Here is a 15,596-nt window from a genome sequence, read left to right as displayed (position 1 = left end):
AAGTGCCGCAAAGCTGCTGTCAAGTTCTGTACCCAATCGTGTAAAGCAGCAGGAGGCTCCTTTTCAGGTGGCAGAGCTCCCGACAAAATCTGATCAGAAAAAGACTCTCCGGGGAGCTTGAAGGCTGTCACACATTAGATCAGTTTAGGGTTAAATATTCTAATCAAATACCAGTAAAAGAGGAAACTTAATATGATGAGTCCGAGAAGGTTGGCAGATCATTCACAGCAATAACTCTGGATTTATGAATACAATTCTGTTTTCTGATTAAAAACAATCTGTTTTTTTCTGACGGATTTCTTTCAGTGATTGTTCCTGAAAGATTGAATGAAACGATAAACTTCGATATTTTTAACACAGGCGAGCATTGACGCGTAACTGTTTGGCAATCAGCGCCACTAAAAGGCACAAAACCTCCGTCTGATCCGAGAAAAAGCTGCAGAAAATAATGAAAGCTGCGGCTTCTTTAAGACATCCGAGCAAAACAACACTGCCCTACAGAGGAGGAGGGAAGGAGGAGGAGGAGGAGGGGGAGGAAAAGGGGGAGGGAGTGAGGGAGGTTCGGCTGGATGACCGAATGGCAGCTTTTACGCAGAGGGTTGTCTCACCTGCTGAAACGCGCTTCCAACGTTCAGCACAACAGAGCCATCGTTCGCTCTCACCCCCAATTAATATCCGCGCCTGCGAGGTCAGCGCGTCTTTTTCGCCTCTTTGGGTTTGTTTTGCTTTGCTTTATTTTGATGAGACGAGTTTGGGTTCCCTGCCGTGCCCTCTGCCTATGGATCGTCCCCGTCAGAGTAGGCGAACAAAGCTCATCAAGCCTTTCCGGAGAACTGCATCCCCCTCCAAAACAAATTCAAGGATTTTCCTCTGTAAGTACTCAGGATAACCATTTGGCATCTTCGCTTGTTTTTCTTGTCGTTAGGCTGCCTCGTGCGTAATTGACTAGGAGAGAAGACGCCGTTAACGATGGATACGCTCCTCCGTAGCCCGATGGATAGGCATTTAATCTAGGGAACACCCGATCCAACAGCTGGACAAAAATAATGGCAAGATTTTGGATAGCGCCGGACACGTTGTTTGTTTCCTGGGAGTAGAAGAAGAGGCCTGGGTCGATGCTTGAAAACAAAAACGAGCCAAACACTGCAGCTCAAACATTTCATTTCCCCAGGCGCGAGTTACTGACAAACATCACAGACTATATCAAAAATACTAAAATAAAGTATGGAGCACACCGGGATCGAGGAGGTGAACCAGACGCACCAGCAGCAACATGAGCCCATCAGCTTCGGGATCGACCAGATCCTCAACAGCTCGGATCAGTCCAGCGGCTGCATGCTGCCCAACCGGACCGGCGACCCGGATTACGCGCTGGCCTCCAACGTCTACAGCAACGGCTACAACAGCGTCTACAACCCGGCCTGCTCCATGGCGGCGGCGGCGGGTTTGGCCGGCTCCTACAACGTCAACATGAACATGAACGTCAGTATGAACATGAACGTTAACGTGAACTCGGGCGGCGCCGGCGGGGTGATCCGGGTGCCGGCGCACAGACCCATGCCTCCGCCCGCCGCCGCTGCGCCACACCCGCCACCTTCTGCGCATCCGCCAGGCGTCGGACCCGGCATCCCGTCGGTGCCCGGGATGGGGATGGGGAATCCGGCGAACTTCACCTTCCCGTGGATGGAGAGCAGTAGGAGGTTTGCCAAGGACAGATTAACAGGTAAACGTGCAACACTTGTGATCTGATGTGTGTTTCGGAGCCGATTCATGCGTCTTCACCTGCATTTTACACCCTCATAAATGAGCCCAGAGGCTCCAGCGCAGAGGCGAAGCGTCGCTGCACGTCTCTGCTGCTTTACAGGTGTTAGTGGTGAATTCTCCGACATTTGCGTGAAAACAATCAGGCCCGTGAACGGTGCAGTTGACAGGCTGAGCTGGGCCTCGACAGAGATCCTGACCTCATCTTCAGGCCGTAATCTACAACGAATCGTAGAGACTGTTTGCACACACAGGCAGTTTTATTAGGCTGGACGGGCAGCCTGATGAACGAGAGCGCAGATTGACGCGGACACGCTGATGAATCAGTATTGGACCATCGCTCTCCATTTACTGCGGATGACGGATAACGACGTTCCGCGTCTTTTCATGAGGATGAATGATTCTTATTTTATTTTTTCACTTCGTCTCTGAGCCAATTGAGAAATCAGGAAGATGAGTCATAATAGTAATAACACATGGCAGGTTTAAATCTAATGACAATTTAGGACTATTATTATTATTATTATTATTATTATTATTATTATTATTATTATTATTATTATTATTATTATTATTATTATCATCATCATCATCATCATCATCCACTGTTTTCAACTACATTAATGCAGCAAATTTATTATATTATATTTTGACATGAATATAATCTAAACAGAACTCCTTAATTATTTGTAGCTCTCCAAAATTAATCCACATAATCTAAATGTCATGAAGTCTTAACGGGGTTTAATTTGAGCTCTTTGTCTCAGAATAATTCCGCTGCTCGGTTTCTTCCTCTGCAGATTATGATGTGAAGAAGTTAGTAAATAAGACAAAAAAAGCACGTTTGTTTTTATTTCAGAAAACAGATTTTCTTCTCTTCATTGTCCTCTTTTCAGTTGTAATAATAAAAAATAGCAACAATAATAATAAATCAAAAACATGACGATTAATTATTTTCTTTCTTTATGATTAATATAAATTAAGATACTAATCTGAGTTACATAATCCCAGTTTAATTAAAGGTCCACATGATAATGTTTTGTTTCATCTCAACACACACACACACACACACACACACACACACACTCACACCTGTATGAACCAATAATCAGCTGTTGATTTGAAATCAAACGGGACATTGTGAATGTGTGTCTTCACACACTGATGATGATGATGATGATGAGCTAGTTATTAATTACTAGTTATGAACATAACTCATAACACGCAGTCAGCTGCTGTTCGGTCAGAACTACATCAGTCCTCCATTTTGTCTGCGTGACTACAGATGTTATTACAACAGCACCGATATGATTTATTATAAATGATGATCTTTGAGTGCGTCAGTGAAAGTCTAACTTTATATCATTATCTCTTTATTTCAGTGTATTCCCTCCTTATCAATATTTTTCTCGTGACCTCATCGTTATGAAGATGAAAATGAAGAACATCCTCCTCTCCTCCTCTCCTCTCCACGCATTAAATATTCACCATTCCGTTCTTTCTACCTGATTAATTATTGAATACCGGGGCCGATATGTCAGCTGCAAACAGATCCAGTGTAAATATGCTTATCAATTCTACTCATGGTCACTGAGGGCCTCTCGTTTCATTTCTCTCAGCTTTGTGTCGCTGTAATTATTTCGCAGCTTAAATCTTCACACTGTATTGATCAGGCAGAGATCAGCACACACACACACACACACACACACACACACACACACACACACACACACACACACACACACACACTCAGGCCGGGGATCAGGCGGCCGCAGCAGCGCGTCTCCGTCTCTTGTTGGAGCGGAGAAATAAACGGCTTCGTGCAGATCCAAGCAACTGAGATGTTGATCAAAGCTTCCAGCTTTTCTTTCTTTTTGTTATTTTTTCCTTTTAACAGGAATGTAAATGAACTTAAATGGCACGATGCGCATGTTTCACCTCACGGCCTCAGATTCATGTAATCCATGCTGAGGAGAAGTTTGGAAATCCATCTTTAGGAATAAGACTTGTTCATGTTGATGTGAGCGGGAAGTGATCCATCTCATTTTCATTGATGTTGACTTTATTATTATTATTATTATTATTATTATTATTATTATTATTATTATTATTATTATTATTATCATCATTATTTTTATTATTATCAGCAACACTAGTGATTTAAGATTGTATTTTATTTCTGAACCTATTTTGAATTTGCTCGACGAGCTCAATGAATTAAAAACCATAAAACAGGCAGAAAGGACCATTAGAATAAAAAAACACAAAACAGAAACTCTATACTAGCCTACCACCACCACCACCACCACCAGCTCCACCACCAGCTCCACCACCAGCTCCACCACTACCACTACTACTACTAATAATAATAATAATCAGATAGTCCTTTATTCGATCATATTGCTGATCAGAACTCGGACTGTCTGAATCCGAACCAGTCAGAGAATATAAGACGTCCAAACCCGTTAAATGAGCCGCTGTCGTTATAAAGTGGCTCAGCTATAAGAACCATGATAACAATAATAACACAGGATGATTTGGATCTTTGGGCATCCTGGTAATAATGCCTGCGCAGCTCGGTACCGGAAGCTGTGGTTCTGCCGGTGCTGGACGGGTCGTTGTGACAGAAGACAGCAGCTCGCTGCCTCCTGCCTTTGGTCCCGCGCGCCGTAATAAATAGCAATATATGTTCATGTTATATTTCAATATCCCCTTTAGAATCCTTCACGGATATATTTATTAGATTGCTACAGAGGTAATATCCGCAGTGGGGAAGCGAGGCGCTGTCACCGAGGAGCGTTATTAAGTATAGATGGTTTGGTTATGGAAACATATCCTCCGTGGAAGCATTTTATTTTATTTGTATATGTTTATGCTCAGTCGTGTTTGTGCAGGCAGCAGATGTAGTTTTGTGTTCTCATTTGATTAAATGGAAGAAAAGTCAGATTAATGAGCAGCTTCTGTCATTTTCTTTGTAGTTTTTGGTTCTTTTCTTTTTTGTTAGAACAAGATTTGCTTCTTTTTGAATTCAACAATTTTCCACCGCGTCTGCACACGAGTTAGCCGTTAGCAGTTAGCAGTTAGCAGGCTGATTGGTTCATTGTTCTCACACTACAAACAGGCCTGAAGCCCAGCAGTGGAGTTTTATGTTTCTTACTTCTCTTTCTGAAGAAGAATTTCTGCAGTAATGTTAAGTCATTAGAAATGTTCTTTAATAGTTGCATGTTGATTTTTGAATGTGTGATTCTGATCTCGTCTCAGAATTGAGAGAACTCTCTCTTTTATTTGCAGACGGGTAGACTTTATCATATTCCCTTAAAGCTGTGATGTAGGTCAACGTGTATACCTGTGACGCTGCGGTGAGAGGTCAGCTTTAACTCACTGCTGGACACGTTTTGTCTTTATGGGACACAGTGAACACACCTGAGTGCCGCAGACAGCAGGAATCAGGACTGTGATGTCAGGTCATTCAGACGTTGAGCAGGTCGTCGGTTTAAAATCCAGCTCAAAGATGATCTCTGCCTCACAGTCCCGATTAATCTGAAGGCGTATCTGCTTCGTGGGCCGTCTCAGTTTTCCACCTCCAGTCAGAACACCTACATGACTGAAGCGGTATCATAGCGTGACTGTATCGTGTATTTTCTGCCTTCTGCACACTGAGAGGAAAAGCTTTTCTGCAGTTGGCAGCTCCGCAGGGCTCCTGCTGCATCTTGTGTTCCACTTGGGTTCCCTCTGAACGTGCTCGCATGTGCCTGGTCCATTAGTTAGCCCACAGATGGCCTGAAATAGCCATCTAATGCAGTATTATTCAGCCAGACCGGCCGCTGGGAGCAACAGCAGGCCTGCTCGCTCCCAGCATGTGACCCGCAGGGCTGGACGTCGTGTTGGGGAAACGAGACGGCAAGCAAAAGACCAGTTCCAATGCTTCTAGCCTATATATTAGAAATTATGAATGATAGAATATGATTTAAAAACATATGATTAATGCAACAATGTCACTTTAAACTCATTATTAAGAGCCTCAGCGGTGTCATAGTCTTCCTGTGAGCGCCGTATAGAAGGATCAGAAACATCATGGGAAATTTGTCGCTATAAACTCATGATTAAATACCATAGATGCCTGTCTGAGCCCCAAAAGGAATATTAGAGCGATACAATTACCATTTATACTACTATTGAGCACCAGAGCAACACATAATGTGAAACCTGATAACAATATTATGGGAATATTACCATAGGAGATTAAAGATAATAATTAGAGGAAGAAGAAGAAGAAGTGGTCACAATAAATCCGCTGCAAAACACAATAAAAAGGTAGTGAGCGTTCATTTGGAGCACTAAATTTGCATTGCTAATTTACACTCAGGTAATGTTAACTTTATGTGACCTACTGTAACAGCACATCGCAGCTATTCATATTTATTTTACAAATCATTTGCTCGTGTACGCCTCAATTTGCCACTCGTGTTCAGCACCATCAGGGGACGTCGGCAGCTCCCTGGGAATGACTGCCGAGCGCATAATAGCTTCATGTTCCATTTTCCATCCAAATTGTCATCGTCTGTGTGGCAAATGAATTTTCAGGTCGCGGAAACTCTGCGAGCAGCCGCAGCGGCGGCAGCAGCAGCAGCAGCAGCAGAGCGCGGCCCTCGGGGGACACCTCTGCACATGTTTCATATTCATGTTGGCTTCTGGTGAGCTTTCCTGACAAAACAAAAACAAATAAACACTCTGTAAGACAGGAGGAGAAGCAGCCTGCTGGGGAGGAGCGACACAGACACACGGAGGGAAGGAGAGACACACACAAACTGGTTTTTTTATTTCCATTCTGCCTCAAAATGAGAATGTTGCCAGGGAGTGGATCTATGGCCAAAAACGATCTCATTACATTTATCGATCTTCTGTTTACTCATGGCTGACAAAATAGACAGGATTCATAGATATTTCATGATGCAGAAGATAAGTTGTTATTAATACCCAGATACAGTGAAATGTGAAAGCGAACCATCAGCCAGTGAGGAAGAAAAACACGACGCAGGCTCACACAGGTTAGGATCAGCGTGCAATCCATGTTTTTTAAAGAAGAAGCAGTTGAGGCGACACCAAACCAGACAAATGTCCCGTCGGTACGTGTTTCTAACATTTCGTCTGCACATATTTGTCAGAATGACTCATTACCATTTAACATCAATATCTGTAACATAAACGTGGTCGATTCTGCAAAAATGTTGTACACCTGTGCACGATCAGCATCTAACATCACTGTGAGGAGTTTTCATGACAAGTGCTTCATGTTTGTACGTTCGATATTTGTGCAGAAATGTAAAATCTTTTTATTTGAATCATCTGAAGGAAAAACAATCTTTCAAATTACAAAAAGTGTTCTGTGCTAAATTTAAATTCTATGAATGGTGTTTAGATCCGTTGTGGTGACCTTGATTTTCTCTCATTCTGACCGGCTGACCACCATGTGCCTGATTTATCTTCATAAACCTCCTGCTTGTCACTTATTTTTCTAAATGGAAGTTATCTCATTTTGAAGCAAACCTTCCCAAATGCTAACTTAAGAAACTAGCAGTAAATGACATTAAAGTAGACCCTGCTCATCATTCAGGCTTCCTTCATGTGATTAGTTGCTGTGCGCCGGCGCCTGCACAGCGGCTGCTGCGGCTGCTGCGGCTGCTGCGGCTGCTGGGCTCCAGATGTGGGACCTTACTGTGTGTCCCTTTCCTTTAGGGGAGCAGGCAGAGGAGAGCCGAGTCGGAGAGGCCACAGGGGGGCCGGGGCCCGCCGGGTCCCTCTGTCCTCTCCCCAAGGGAGACATCGGCAGGGTCCCCGTCTGGAGCACTGTGGAGACATTAGCTAAATGCTATTACCCCGAGCTCGCTCACCTGCGAGACGGCAATGGCCTTCTAGCAGACTATCCTTTCCCAAAGGGGGCTTGCCCAGGTGAGTCACCCGTTCCCCTCCAACAACCACCTCCCTTACCTCACCCATCTGTGTCACAGCTGATTTTTAAATGCTTTCAACATGTGTGTCACTGCTTTATTTGTGAGAATTATAAAACTATTGTTCAAGTAGAAGTTTATCTTGATGTTTACAGGCCATTTTACTACCAGTGTCTTTTCATAAATTGTTTTTGGAGTTGACTCTCTAAATGTCTGACTTTGACTTTTGTTCACTTCTGCACAAATCAGTGTGCTGTTTGCTTTTCTGAATCTGGCAGGGCAATATTAGTTGTAATTGCATTTATCTTCTACAATTGGCAGCTTCTGGGCCTTCTCTTAGACAAACACACTGGCTTTTCCAGAGTTTAAGCAAAATTGACACTTATTTATCTACTAAAGAACTGGAAAACAAATGTGTGTTTATAACATGAGTGCAAAAGTAAAACCTCGAGGGAAATAGGTTGACATTTCAAAGGCACAGATCCTTCACATTTAGAATTGGAAATATCAGCTCGCACGTGAACCCTTGAAGTCCAATTCTAATTGCTAATGCTAACATTGACTTTTTTCAAGAATCACTTGCATGATGTTCAAAGCTACAATCCACCACATTAAATGCCTCAGAATCATCAAATAATTGTTCTTTTCCAGCAGCCCTCTCACCTTTCTCTGTGACCCGTCGTATTGGCCACCCATATCAGAACCGGACGCCCCCCAAGAGGAAAAAGCCTCGCACATCCTTCAGCCGGGTGCAAATCTGCGAGCTGGAGAAGCGTTTCCATCGGCAGAAGTACCTGGCGTCGGCTGAGCGTGCCACCTTGGCAAAGGCCCTGAAGATGACAGATGCACAAGTCAAGACCTGGTTTCAGAACAGACGGACAAAATGGCGGTAAGTTTACAGCGGGCTGCTCCTTCACCTAAAGGAACCTTCAGCCAAACATTTTTAATTCAGCCATTATCTACTCACCACCATGACGGTGGGAATATCAGCAGAAGTTTTGCAATCCATAAAAAACATTTCTGGAGCCTCACAGCAAAACAGTGCCGTATCATTGTCCTAAACAACCGAAGAAGCTGGAGACTCAGTTTCAAATGTAAATAAAAAGACCAAAGAAAAACTTAAAAATGGTCTTATGAAGCTCGTCCGGTATAATCAAATCATCAGGAAGTCTTCAGATCCCAAAATGATTTAAAAGACGTGTGCACGTCAAGGGAGTGACTTTGTATGGGCAGGGGGTGAGTAGATAATGACTGCATTATATTTTTGGGGTGAAATGTTCATTAACGTGTTACCTGAAGTAGTTTAATGCCCGTTAGTGATGGGAAAGTAGGGAATAGCATAGCTGAAGCCTTGTAATTCTCCCTTCCATGTGCCCTATTTTTATCATTCCTTCTCCCTCATGATATTTCTAAACCAAACAGTCTTTGGTGGGTTTTCCAGAAGCTGTTTGTCTTGTTGAGGGCAGGATGATTACTCAGAAAAGCCACTGAAAAATCATCATCATCATCACAAATCATATCCGTGTTTTACTCTTGGCTTCAAAATGCTTACAGATGTTTCACTTTCAACACAAGCTCGAGCCGAAGTGTCCGAGGCGTCGTACAACACAACACCTTTTTTGCTTAGACTAGCTGCCCGTCAGTTCACTTGACCAAGCACAATTACTCCAGAGCATCCTGAAAGGCCTTTTAGAAACCTGCTGTCCAAAGCAATACTGAAACACTCACAGGAGGAATTGACTGCCAAGTCCATAGACATACACACACACACACACACACACACACACACACACACTTCATTGTAACTGTTGTTTATAGCCATTTTGGAGGTAAATGAGTAGGAAATCCAATTATGAAGCACTGCCCGTAGTTAAAGGGACAGGACACATATTTCAAAAGCATATTACAAACAGCTAAATTGCCTTTTAGGTTTAATGTTTTAATGATCATCAAGATTTTTCGAGCAGGTTTTGAATTTACTTCACACAGAAAACACTTAAGACTTCTGTTTTGGGGTGGTTATTATTTAGAGTTTAGCTTGTTGACATCCTTGTCTTGAATGTATCCTATGCATAACATTTCTCTGTTAAAATCAAACATTTGTTGAATATTTCGTTGAGTTGTGGACGGACATTATCTCAAGCATTTCAAACATGTACAATTTTCAAACCAAAAGAAATTATGGTTATTTTAGTAATGGTACGTTTCATTTTGTCGCCTTTCGTCATAATATCCAAGAGAGAGTCAGAGCGGGGGAGGAAGTCAGCAAACATGACTAAACATTACACGAACACAGTTTGAAAGGAGACCTTATTCTTTTCCATACTCATTTTTCTTGAGCACCAACAGGAGCTCCTCATCCACAGAAAATAAATTGCTCCTGAAACACCTCGTCAGATGTCCCGCCTTTAAGGTCAAGACTTTCTGACACTGCATTGTTGTTGTTATTGTTGATGTTGTTGTTGTTTGTTGTTAGAAGTGCTGGCTCAGGCGTGTGTGAGCTGACCAATCAGAGCAGACTGGCTGTAAAGGAGGGGGGCCTTAAAGAGACAGGAGTTCAAACAGAGCACTCGACAGTATGAGAAAACTGGTTGAAGCACGTAAAATTATTCTGGTAGTAACGCAAAATATGTGTCATAAAATTATGAATGTGAACATTAGCACAATATGTTAGTGATAAAAGATTACCTCATCCGTGTACATTTCTGTCTGAATCATGTAGACGGATTTTCTCTGGTGATTTTGGTTGTTAACAATGAAGACATCAACTCTCATGATCTCAGCTAAAAATATAATTTGTTCTGATTGAGGGGCAGAAATTACATACTGTGCTTTTAAACAAACACTTTTTATATAAATATGTTTGATGATCCTTTTAAAAAAGTACAAAAGGGGCATTCATTTGAAAAAAATCCAACAATCACATCCTATTGATCTGAAAGCCAAGTCCCATTCTTCACTACAAGACGTAATAGAAATTAATTTGTGTAAATAAAACACCACCAAACCAAATGCAAGACTGAACGACATGTCAGCAGTAACAAGGGAATTGGAAATAACTCATTTTCATGATTTCCTACTTTTGCTGAGATTTATGCCATTTCCCTGCAGTGTGCACCTGATAGGGCGAGCATGAGGGATGTCTTTGCGTGACGACTACGCTAGTAACAAGAGGATGATCGAATCAACAGCCAGGGAATGAGATTATGATAATGCTGTTAACAATAATGTGTGGCTAATGGATGGAGGTTGGTGTGCATGAAAGAGTGTTTTCGAGGTGTGTTTCCGCCGGTGATTTCCACCGTTTGCATCGTGCTGTTGATTTTGATGGCCATCAGTTGTTCATTGCGGTTGGGGTTATTCGTGACACCTCCATGATTTCAGAAGAGGACAGAAAACTCTTAATGGTGCGTTCATCTGTGTTGCTGAAAAGGATCTTTTTTGATATTTTTGGCTAAAATGATGGAACACGCGGAGGTGGAAAAGTCCTGATTTGAATGCAAACATCTGGCAGAATACTTGATTTGAATATGAAAGAAACTTCAATCCAGAAGAAAAAAACTGATGAACAAAAGCAGCATTTTATCTGCTCACAATGGGAGCACAAATGGTGTCACCCATTTTTTATACATTTGCAAACTTACTCTCGCTTTTATAGCCCTGCAGACTCAACTTGTCCTTAATAATCACTAAAACATCACTTGTTGTTCAGTATGGGTAAGCTCCAAAATAAACACTGCAACTTTTCCATTAAAAGCATGTATCATTTAAAACAATCTGTTTCTGTCTTTCAGGAAAACACACAGCAAAAATCTCAATCACAAAATTTACAGGATATATGTTACTGTGCACATGTGCTGTGTTGACCAGGAAAATAAAACAGATGTAACGTTTCACCTCGACGCAGGAAGTGTACTGTACCTCCTCCCGACCTGTTAGTCACGTTCCCTCTCCACCACCTGTCGCTCATCCTGATCAGCTGTCAGGTGGCCTCAAGCTGTTAGAAGTTGCTTGCACAGGTGTTGATTAAATATACAGTAAAAGCAGTCCACTTGCAAAGGAAAAGGCTCTGGAGACATGTGTAACTGTTCTGGTTTTCTTTTGAACCCTTTTCTTGCTTTATTTTCTTGCTTTCTTTATCATTGTGAGTGATCAGCCTTTTGACCGCTGACTCCAAGCCAGGAGCAGCTATGAAATATCATGAGCAACACAGAAAATGGGGCTGCAGGCTGGTATTTTTTCTGTTTCTAGATACATTTAATTTGCAACAAGTATTATGTTGCAACTTTTATGATAGTGCTATTATTTTGGTATTTTTTAAGAGGAGCTCAGCTTAGTCACCCAGTATTTTAGTACGTGTTACATCATATTCAGATCATATTTAAGCTCACTTTCTTGTCAGGGTGCCGAGAGGATGGTGATGGCGTTAGAGCAGGGGTGAGGTTTGGCTGCCCTTCAGTATTTGTAAGCGTGAAGCCACAGAATATTTTTATTGAGACGTCGGACATTTACCAGCTGTGTTAGTGGCAATAAAATATGATATTTTCCTAACCCCAAGTGGTTTTTGAGTTTCAACATATCAGCGGTTTGCAGAAACGTACATTGCCGACATTTATTCTGGTAAATGGGTTGGAGGAGCTACAGCACGACAGTCTTAATATATATTTACATGCCATTTCTTTTAAAAAGAAGCAAGGGGTTACTTTTGTCACTGGTTGCACAAACAGAAAGTGATTTTGTCATTGTTTTCTGAAAATATTTGTTAAATGTTTGGCAGGGTGAAAGTACCGAGTAACCATCATTTCTTGTAGCTGATTATCTTTTCTGCTGTCATAAAACCTTTATTATATAATGACCCCTCAGGTTAAACTCGATTAAGACCTTTTGAGGGATCCTCATCCCAACGTTGGGAACCACCACTCAAGATGAATCCTTTCAACAAAGAAAGTTATATTGCTTCTTTGTGATTATACGAGACAATTCATGGCGACCATTGCTGTGGTATGCAGCATTAATCAATCTAGTGCAACAAAAAGAATTAAACATAGGTTTTATATCTTCCTCTGTTCCAATTTCATCTCCTCCATCCACCCAGGAGACAGACAGCAGAGGAGAGAGAGGCCGAGAGGCAGCAGGCCAACCGGCTGATGCTGCAGCTTCAGCAGGAAGCTTTCCAGAAGACGTTGAGCCAGCCGTTGCAGCCGGACCCGCTCTGCCTGCACAACTCCTCCCTCTACGCCCTGCAGAACCTGCAGCCCTGGGCAGAAGACAATAAGGTGACCTCCGTCACCTCCGTGGCATCTGTAGTGTGAGCGTGTGAGCGTGTGTGTAGAAGGAAAGGGAGGGTGGGAAGGAGAGAGAGCGAGAGAGAGGGGGAGGGAGGGAGGGTCAAAGCTGGAAATGAAATGTCTTTATCAAAGTGTCATCACAATGGACAAAAGGGAGGAATCTCTTCAGTCTATTTCTGACGTGTCTGACGTTCAAAACGCAGCACCATTATGGGATTGTCATAGATGCGGGAGAAAAAAATGTAAAGGCCACTGTGCTTCCTCACTCATTGATCGTTACCAGCAACATGGTGGGGGAGCGTGTAGAGAGAGACAGCTCTCTGTTACTGCCAAGACCTACAAAACACTGTCTGCGGACTTCACAGCACAGGAGCCGCACTGACATTGCTGTTGGTCAAAAAAATTAAGCCAGTCTACAACTGTTATCTTGATGTCTGAAGTATGTTGAGTCATTTTCCTGCCTTACACCAAGTTTCCGCTTTCCCTTCAGCTGACAGTCTAAAAGAGAGGAGGGCACTTTATCCGTAAGTGCCAGGAAACAAATGGACACCTCTGTACATGCCCAACCTTTCAGGACTGTCCCCCCTTTTGCCTCGGGATCCCTCGCGGGGCAACAGAGACTCTGCCACTAATGGCAAAAAAAAAGACCTCCTGTTTTTCGCTTTTGACTTTGTACAATGTAGTAAATGCATGTTTCAACTCTTTTCTGTGTGCACTTGGAAGTACCATTGAAGTCAGCTGCTGTCGAGGTGGACCGCAGTGTTCAAGTGGTAGTGGATTGGTGGAACTCCTGATGACGAATTCCTCATTATGTTCAATTTAAAAAGGTGTTTTATATTAAATGATATTGTGAATTTTTGAAAAGATGACAAACCTCTCTGTTTTTCTTCCCTCTGTCTGTCTTGTTGGGTTCCTTCTCTCACCGCTTGTTTGCTGTGTGTCATCGTTATGAAAACTGTGCAATAATACTTTATGATTTTAGCGAGCTAGTTAGCCTCATGGGATTTAGCCATGATTACACATTAAAGTTTCAAACCACCCAAAGGTAAGATACCATCGAGCTCTATCAGAAGGACAGAGCAATACCTTATTTTATCCATAAAAACTCATGACTACAGCTCCCAGGTGTGAATGTGAAGGAGGGCGTTGCCGAAAAAACAGCAAGCGTGCTCAGCAGAACCCTCCCTGGATAAATAAAGGTTTTGGAAACTGATGCCAGCTCAAATTAGAATGAGAGCGCAGGAGAAAGTACAAGTTGTGCTGCTGCAGAGGGAGATGCAGCCATCAGGTTTTTATTTATGTTCTGTTTTCTTTTTTTTCCCAGTGATTCAAGTGCAGCAGGAAATATGAAAACCAACCAGAAAGGATGGCCACTAGTGGGAATTTTATCAAACAGCCCAATATCACAAATCACAATTAAACTCAAGGGGCTTTATAATCTGTACAGCTAACAGCACCCTGGATTCAGATTAACGACTCTTGTTTTCCTGCTGGAGTTTGTACGCTTAAAGGTCATCCTCCAATCGTACACATTGCAGTGTGTTGACAGGTCTGAGGGAGAACTGATTCATATTTGAAAAGAAAGGTAGTATAAAGCCTTTTGTGGCTCCAGAGAAAGCTGCATGTAATCTGATAAATTGCATCCAGTGATGTTACTCCAGTGGCTACAATGCATTGTGGGTAGTGTGGGCACCAGGTTCGGATCCATCATTGCTCTCCTTTAACACTGGTAGACTCATTATGGACCTGTTAACACATGAATGTGTGAATTACCCTTTAAGAGGAGACGCTGCATTGATATACATTTTAACTGATAGCTATCACCACAAAACTTCCCAAGTTGATTACTAATATTAAAACATTTGCTTTTTGCATTACAAGTTTTCTGACATGATATGTACCTATGCAAATGAGGCATTGTGTGGTTTAAAATGCACCAATTTGCTTACATTTTCAGAAATACAGAAATCTGATGTTTTCAAGAAGAAAATGTTCTACGAATCACGCTCGATGATTTATGAACAAATCCCTCCGTAAATACCTTCAGAACACAGATTTGAATAAAATGTGAGGTTTGGCGTATGTAAGTGCTACTGAAGTGGATATTTTCTTGCATTTTCTGGCAAAAAAATGGAAAAAGGATCACAGTTATGATAGATATCACCATCGAACCTCCCCAGTTGTTAACTTGCATTAGGATGATTGTTTTTTGCAAGTTTTCTAATTTGTACAAATGCCCAGGACAAAACTTCACTCTCACTCAAAGTGTGAAAAACAGCTTTCGTAAGAGTCAGCTGATCAGTCAAAAAACAAGAGGCCGTAGGTTTATTTGGTCAGAGTTCACCGGTTTTCTGTATGCATTACATCCCACTCTGCTTCCAGCGAATCAGCTGACACCTAGGAGAGGAATGGAAATCTCCAGACTCAAACAATCCTTCAGATACTTGTCACCAGACGAACTTTATCATCACATCTGTGTTTCCTTTGTTTTGCGGATGTTACTTAGTTGTGACGGGAGAAAAGCAAGTAGAAAAAAATATGAAAATATAAGTAGTTGCTGGGACATGTTAACTAAGTGTACACTACAACCCTTAATGAC

General features: G+C 42.2%; 1 protein-coding gene across 4 annotated transcripts; it reads left to right on the top strand.

Annotated features, from left to right (window-relative positions):
* The first annotated feature begins 593 nt into the window (after window positions 1–593).
* On the top strand, window positions 594–13,864 carry tlx2 (T cell leukemia homeobox 2). 4 transcript variants are annotated; one of them, XM_030395407.1, is made up of 4 exons: window positions 594–1,723; window positions 7,498–7,710; window positions 8,361–8,598; window positions 12,805–13,038. In XM_030395407.1, the coding sequence occupies exons 1-4, from the start codon at window positions 1,225–1,227 to the stop codon at window positions 13,019–13,021; spliced, it is 1,167 nt and encodes a 388-aa protein (XP_030251267.1). In that variant the 5' UTR covers window positions 594–1,224; the 3' UTR covers window positions 13,022–13,038. The 4 variants fall into 4 exon arrangements, with proteins under 4 accessions (XP_030251267.1, XP_030251268.1, XP_030251272.1 ...); XM_030395412.1 differs by lacking the exon at window positions 7,498–7,710 and adding an exon at window positions 13,488–13,864 and having other exon boundaries at window positions 595–1,723; window positions 8,364–8,598; window positions 12,805–12,985; XM_030395409.1 differs by lacking the exon at window positions 7,498–7,710 and adding an exon at window positions 13,488–13,864 and having other exon boundaries at window positions 595–1,723; window positions 12,805–12,985.
* The last annotated feature ends 1,732 nt before the right edge of the window (window positions 13,865–15,596 follow it).

Source organism: Sparus aurata, chromosome 18 (assembly GCF_900880675.1).
Source record: "Sparus aurata chromosome 18, fSpaAur1.1, whole genome shotgun sequence".
Classification (NCBI taxonomy): domain Eukaryota; kingdom Metazoa; phylum Chordata; class Actinopteri; order Spariformes; family Sparidae; genus Sparus; species Sparus aurata.
This window is presented reverse-complemented; position numbering and strand designations above follow the sequence as displayed.